Source organism: Egretta garzetta, unplaced genomic scaffold (genome assembly GCF_000687185.1).
Source record: "Egretta garzetta isolate BGI_Z169 unplaced genomic scaffold, ASM68718v1 scaffold431, whole genome shotgun sequence".
NCBI lineage: Eukaryota > Metazoa > Chordata > Aves > Pelecaniformes > Ardeidae > Egretta > Egretta garzetta.
In genome coordinates, this window is record NW_009258677.1 from 10,946 (window position 1) to 18,507 (window position 7,562).

Below are 7,562 nucleotides of genomic sequence, written 5' to 3' on the forward strand. Positions count from 1 at the left end.
CCCTCCACAGGACAACAGCCGGCGGGTGGACAACGTCCTGAAGCTGTGGGTGATCGAGGCGCGAGACCTCCCCCCCAAGAAGCGCTACTACTGCGAGCTGTGCCTGGACGACATGCTCTACGCCCGCACCACCAGCAAGGCGCGCACCGACAACGTCTTCTGGGGCGAACACTTCGAGTTCAACAACCTGCCGGCCGTCCGCACCATCCGCCTCCACCTCTACAAGGACACCGACAAGAAACGCAAGAAGGACAAGAGCAACTACGTGGGGATGGTGAGCATCCCCATCGCCAGCGTCACCGGCCGGCACTTTGCCGAGCAGTGGTACCCCCTCAGCCAGCCCAGCGGCAGCAAGAGCAAGGCGGGTTGTCCCGCTCTACGCGTCAAGAGCCGCTTCCAGACCATGAGCATCCTCCCCATGGAGCTCTACAAGGAGTTCGCCGAGTACGTCACCAACAATTACCGGATGCTCTGCGCCGTCTTGGAACCCGTGCTCAGCGTCAAGAGCAAGGAGGAGGTGGCCTGCGCTTTGGTGCACATCCTGCAGAGCACAGGGAAGGCTAAGGTGAGGGGGTGGGTGGATGGGGGATGGATGAATGATGGATGGATGATGGATGATGGATGGATGGGAGGATGGATGGTTGGATGATGGATGATGGATGGATGATGGATGGAAGGAAGGATGGAAGGAGGATGGATGGATGGAAGGAGGATGGATGAATGGACAGAGGATGGATGGGTGGGGGGGGGGAGGAAGGGAGGGTGGATGGATGGAGGATGGATAGAAGGATGATGGATGATGGATGGATGATGGATGATGGATGATGGATGATGGATGATGGATGATGGATGAATGATGGATGATGGATGATGGAGGGATGGAGGGATGGATGGATGATGGATGGATGATGGATGGATGGATGATGGATGGATGATGGATGGATGATGGATTATGGATGGGTGATGGATGAATGATGGATGGATGATGGATGATGGATGGACGGATGATGGATGGATGATGGATGATGGATGGATGGATGGATGGATGATGGATGGATGGATGAGATGATGGATGATGATGGATGATGGATGGATGGAGGATGGATGGATGGAGGATGGATGGAAGGAGGATGGGTGGAAGGATGATGGATGATGGACACATGCAGAATGGAAGGATGGATGGAGGCTGGCTGGCTGGTGGATGGAATGGAGGATGGATGGAAGGAGGATGGATGGAATGGCGGAAGGAGGATGGATGATGGACAGATGCAGGATGGATGGACAGATGGATGGATGGAAGGTGGACAGATGCAGGATGGAGGATGGATGGAGGCTGGCTGGATGATGGACAGACGCAGGATGGATGGATGGATGATGGATGGATGGAAGGAGGTTGGATGGATGGAGGATGGATGGAAGATGGATGGAAATGGACAGATGCAGGATGGAAGGATAGAAGATGGATGGAAGGAGGATGGAGGATGGACAGATGCAGGATGGATGGAAGGATGGAGGCTGGCTGATGGATGGATGGATGGATGATGGCTAGAGGATGGACAGATGGACGGATGATGGATGGATGATGGACAGACAGATGCAGGCTGGCTGGAAGGAAGGATGGGAGGAGGGAGGAAGGACGGATGGAGCAGGATGGACAGACAGCTGGGAGGCAGGCAGAAGCCAGAGGGAGGGTGGATGGAGGACAGAGGGGTGGAGGACAGAGGGATGGAGGACGGGTGGGTGGATGAAGGGAAGGAGGATGGGTGGAGCAGGATGGACAGACGGGGACAGATGGAAGGTTGGATGAGGGTCCAGGATGGATGGAGGCTGTGGCGGGGGGTGGAGAGACGAGAGAAGCATGGGTGGGGGAGGGAGGGAAGAGAATGGGCAGAGAGCTGGGGGATGGATGAAGGATGGGTGGGTGGATGGAGAAGGGAGAGAGGACAGACGGAGGACAGGCATGGAGGATGGAAGGACAGAGGCTGGAATGGGGGTGGGGGGAGGATGGATGGATGGAGGGATGGGTGGAGGACAGATGGATGGAGGGATGGGTGGAGGACAGATGGACGACGGATGGATGGAGGGATGGGTGGAGGACATGTGGATGATGGATGGATGGAGGGATGGGTGGAGGACAGAAGGTGGAGGCAGGACACCAGGAAGCACAGAGGGTGGGCTGGGCCAGCCTGGCCAGGCTGCTGGGGCGCAGGCAGGCATTGGGCCGCCCTGATGGCCGTGGGCAGGACTTCCTGTCGGACATGGCCATGACGGAGGTGGATCGCTTCATGGACCGGGAGCACCTGATCTTCCGGGAAAACACCCTCGCCACGAAAGCCATAGAGGAGTACCTGAAACTCATCGGCCAGAAATACCTCAAGGACGCCATCGGTGAGCTCCACCAGCACTGGGGGTGGTCCCCATCATGGCCAGGGGTCCCTGTCACGTCCAGGGCCATCCCAGCATGGCCATGGGACAGGGGGAGGTCCCCACACATGAAGACATCCCCATGGGCGTGGCCATGGGATGGTTGGGTGGTCCCCTCTCATGACCATGGGACAGTTGGGTGGTTCCTTCTCATGACCATGGGACAGTTGGGTGGTCCCTTCTCATGGCCATAGGATGGCTGGGTGGTCCCCTCTCATGGCTGTGTCCCCTTTGGCATGGTCATGAGATGGTTGGGTGGTCCCTCCTCAAGGCCTTGAGATGGTTGGGTGGTCCCTTTGCATGGCCATGGGACTATTGGGTGATCCCTTCTCATGGCTGTGTCCCCTTTGGCATGGCCATGATATGGTTGGGTGATCCCTTCTCATGACCATGGGACAGTTGGGTGGTCCGCTTTGGCATGGCCATGATATGGTTGGGTGATCCCTTCTCATGACCACTGGACAGTTGGGTGGTCCCTTCGCATGGCCTTGAGATGGTTGGGTGGTCCCCTCTCACAGCTGTGTCCCCTTTGGCATGGTCATGAGATGGTTGGGTGGTTCCTTCTCATGGCTATGTCCCCATTGAGGTGGTTTGGCTGTGGGACAGTGCGGTGGTCCCCGGTCCCCTCTGACGTCCCCGTCCCCGCACAGGCGAGTTCATCCGGGCGCTGTACGAGTCGGAGGAGAACTGCGAGGTCGACCCCATGAAGTGCTCGGCCTCCACCTTGGCTGACCACCAGGCCAACCTCCGCATGTGCTGCGAGCTCGCCCTCTGCAAGGTGGTCAACTCGCACTGGTGAGTCCTTGGGGCTGGGGACATCCCCCAATGTCCCCACCGCTGGTCCCTGACCGTGTCCGTCCCCTCCCCCACCGCCGCAGCGTGTTCCCGCGGGAGCTGAAGGAGGTCTTCGCCTCATGGCGGCTGCGATGTGCTGAGCGGGGCCGCGAGGACATCGCCGACCGGTTGATCAGCGCCTCGCTCTTCCTGCGGTTCCTCTGCCCCGCCGTGATGTCCCCCAGCCTCTTCGGCCTCATGCAAGAGTACCCCGACGAGCAGACTGCCCGCACCCTCACCCTCATCGCCAAGGTCATCCAGAACCTGGCCAACTTCACCAAGTGAGTGCCCAGCGGGGAGGAGAATGGAGGGATGGTGGGGGGAAGGTGGAGCTGTAGGTCCATGGGTGGATGGAGCTTGGGTGGGTTCATGGTTGGTTGGATGGCTGAGTTGATGGATGGGCAGAAGGTGGAAGGACGGACAGAGAAAGGGCAGATGAGTTGATGGGCAGAAGGTGGATGAGTTAACGGCTGATGGGTGGAAGATGGATGGGTTGACATGGATGAGTTGGAAGGAGGATGGAGAGATGGAGCTAAGACGGACGGGTGAGCTGACAGAAGATGAATGTGAGGTGGACAAGAGGAGCTGATGGATGAGGGACGGAAGATGGATGGATGGATGGATGGATGGATGGATGGATGGATGGATGAGTCGGTGGATGGACAGAAGATAGAAAATGGATGGATGAGCTGGCAGAGAGGTGGATGATGGATGGATGGGCAGAAGAGGGATGGATGAATGGGTGAGTGGGCAGAAGATGGGCAGCAGATGGATGGATGAGTGGGTGGGTGGGCAAGAAGATGGGCAGAAGATGGACAGATGAGTGGGTGGATGGATGAGTTGGGCGGAAGCATGGATGGATGGAGAACAAATGGATGGAAGATCTGGATGAAGGTCAGATGTGGCTTTACGAAGGGACACCTGGAAGCTTGAGGAACAGAAGGTTCAAAGGGTGGTAAACAAGGCCGGGGGAGGGGGACAGTGGGGACCCTGCTGAGCGCCCGCCCGCAGGTTTGGCAGCAAGGAGGAGTACATGGCCTTCATGAACGAGTTCCTGGAGCTGGAGTGGACCAGCATGCAGCAGTTCCTCTACGAGATCTCCAACCTGGACACCCTCACCAACAGCACCAGCTTCGAGGGCTACATTGACCTGGGCCGCGAGCTCTCCACCCTGCATGCCCTCCTCTGGGAGGTCATGTCCCAGCTCAGCAAGGTACCCCGGGCACCTGGGACACCCAGGGTGGGGAGGGGTCACCTGGACACATGGGTCTTCTCCTGGGTGGTGATCAAGGGCCCAGATGCTTGAAGTTCTCCCTGGTGGAGGTTTTGGCATCTTGGACATCTGGGTGCCCCTGGAGGGGTATTTTGGGGTCCTATCCACCCCTGCCCCATGAGGGGAGGTCATTGGGGGTCCCAATCCCCCATGTGCCACCACAGGAGGTCATTGGGGTCCCATCAACCCCTCAACCCCCACGGGGAGGTCATTGGGGGTCCCATCCACCCATGTGCCACCATGAGAGGTCATTAGGGGTCCCATCTACCCCTTAACCCCCATGGGGAGGTCATTGGGGTCCCAGCCCCCCCATGTGCCACCATGGGAGGTCATTGGGGTCCCAGCCCCCCGTGTCCCACCATGAGAGGCCATTGGGGTCCCAGCCCCGCCATGTGCCACCATGGGAGGTCACTGGGGTCCCATCCACCCCTCAACACCTATGGGGAGGTCATTGGGGTCCCAGCCCCCCGTGTCCTACCATGAGAGGTCATTGGGGTGCTGGGGGGTGTCTGGGACACGTGGCTGACCTGTCCCCCCCAGGAGGCCCTGCTGAAGCTGGGCCCACTGCCCCGGCTGCTGACGGACATCAGCGTGGCCCTGCGCAACCCCCACCTGCAGCCAACAGGTGGGGACCCCCGAGAACCCCCCCCCAGCATCCTCCCATGTCCTCGTGGTACCCACCACATCCCCATGGTATCTCCACCCTCATGGTACCCCCATGTCCCCGTGATCCCTCCATCCCTGTGCTCCCTCCATCCCCATGGTACCCCCACACCCTCATGGTTCCCCGTGGTACTCCCAGATCCCCATGGTACCCCCACGTCCCCGTGGTCCCTCCATCCCAATGGTACCCCCAGATCCTCGTGGTCCCTCCATCCCCGTGGTCCCTCCATCCCCATGGTACCCCCAGATCCCCATGGTCCCTCCATCCCTGTGGTCCCTCCACCCCCATGGTCCCTCCATCCCTGTGGTACCCCCACACCCTCATGGCACCCCCATGTCCCCATGATCCCTCCATCCCTGTGGTCTCTCCATCCCCATGGTACCCCCAGATCCCCATGGTCCATCCATCCCCATGGTACCCCCACACCCTTGTGGTACCCCTACGTCCCCAGGATACCCCCACACCCTCATGTCACCTCCACGTCCCCATGGTCCCTCCATCCCCGTGGTCTCTCCACATCCTCATGCCATTCCCACATCCCTGTGTCTCCCCCACTGTGCACACCCATGTCACCTTGGTGTCCCTCACCCCATGTCACCCCGGTGGCCCTCGGTCTCACCTGGGGTGTCTCCCCCCGCCGCGGATCCCTGTGGTCACCCGCTCTCTGCCCCCACAGCTCCGTTGACCTCCAGTCCTACATGGTGCGGGGCCTCAACAGGTGGGTGACAGGATGGGGCCAGGGATGGGGACAATGATGGGATGGAGGTGGGGATGGGATGCAGATGGGATGGGGATGGGGATGGGGATGGGCATGGGCATGGGCATGGGCATGGGGATGGGATGGGATGGGATGGGGATGGGGATGGGATGGAGATGGGATGGAGATGGAGATTGGGATGGGATGGAGATAGGATGAGGATGGAGATGGGATGGGGATGGGACTGGGATGGGGACAGGGTGGGGATGATGATGGGGATGAGGATGGAGCTGGGATGGAGATGGAATGGGGATGGGACAGGGAAAGGATGGAGATAAGATGGGGATGGGATGGAGAAGGGATGAGGATGGGGATGGGATTGGGATGGGATGGGGACAGGTTGGGGATGACGATGGGGATGGAACTGGGAATGGGGACAGAGATTGGGATGAGATGGGGCTGGGATGGAGATGGGATGGGACAGGGATGGGATGGAGATAAGATGGGGATGGGATGGAGAAGGGATGAGGATGGGGATGGGATTGGGATGGGATGGGGACAGGTTGGGGATGACGATGGGGATGGAACTGGGAATGGGGACAGAGATTGGGATGAGATGGGGCTGGGATGGGGCTGGAGATTGGGATGGGATGGAGGTAGGATGAGGATGGAGACGGGATGGGGATGGGATGGGATGGGGTGGGATGGGATGGGATGGAGACAGGATGAGGATGGAGATAGGATGAGGATGGAGATGGGGATGAGGATGGGATGGGGATGGGATTGGGATGGGATGGAGAAGGGATGAGGATGGGGATGGGATGGAGATGGGATGGAGATGGAGATTGGGATGGGATGGAGATAGGATGAGGATGGGGATAGGATGAGGATGGGGATAGGATGAGGATGGGGATAGGATGAGGATGGGGATAGGATGAGGATGGGGATAGGATGAGGATGGGGATAGGATGAGGATGGGGATAGGATGAGGATGGGGATAGGATGAGGATGGGGATAGGATGAGGATGGGGATAGGATGAGGATGGGGATAGGATGAGGATGGGGATAGGATGAGGATGGGGATAGGATGAGGATGGGGATAGGATGAGGATGGGGATAGGATGAGGATGGGGATAGGATGAGGATGGGGATAGGATGAGGATGGGGATAGGATGAGGATGGGGATAGGATGAGGATGGGGATAGGATGAGGATGGGGATAGGATGAGGATGGGGATAGGATGAGGATGGGGATAGGATGAGGATGGGGATAGGATGAGGATGGGGATAGGATGAGGATGGGGATAGGATGAGGATGGGGATAGGATGAGGATGGGGATAGGATGAGGATGGGGATAGGATGAGGATGGGGATAGGATGAGGATGGGGATAGGATGAGGATGGGGATAGGATGAGGATGGGGATAGGATGAGGATGGGGATAGGATGAGGATGGGGATAGGATGAGGATGGGGATAGGATGAGGATGGGGATAGGATGAGGATGGGGATAGGATGAGGATGGGGATGGAACTGGGAATGGGGACAGAGATTGGGATGGGATGGGATGAGGATGGGCATGGGATGTGATGGGGATGACAATGGGGATGGAACTGGGAATGGGGATGGAGTTTGGGACAGGATGGGGCTGGGACTGGGATGAGGATGGGGCT

At 58.9% G+C, this 7,562-nt stretch overlaps 1 protein-coding gene across 1 annotated transcript in view; it reads left to right on the forward strand.

Moving 5' to 3' along the window:
* The window catches only part of SYNGAP1 (synaptic Ras GTPase activating protein 1), a 25,585-nt gene that overhangs the window by 8,580 nt on the left and 9,443 nt on the right, over window positions 1-7,562 (forward strand). The window contains exons 5-11 of the mRNA XM_009648898.1: window positions 11-565; window positions 2,244-2,388; window positions 3,075-3,219; window positions 3,303-3,539; window positions 4,270-4,471; window positions 5,072-5,241; window positions 5,872-5,913. Coding sequence (XP_009647193.1) covers window positions 11-565; window positions 2,244-2,388; window positions 3,075-3,219; window positions 3,303-3,539; window positions 4,270-4,471; window positions 5,072-5,241; window positions 5,872-5,913 — 1,496 coding nt within the window. The remainder of the gene's footprint in view (window positions 1-10; window positions 566-2,243; window positions 2,389-3,074; window positions 3,220-3,302; window positions 3,540-4,269; window positions 4,472-5,071; window positions 5,242-5,871; window positions 5,914-7,562) is intronic.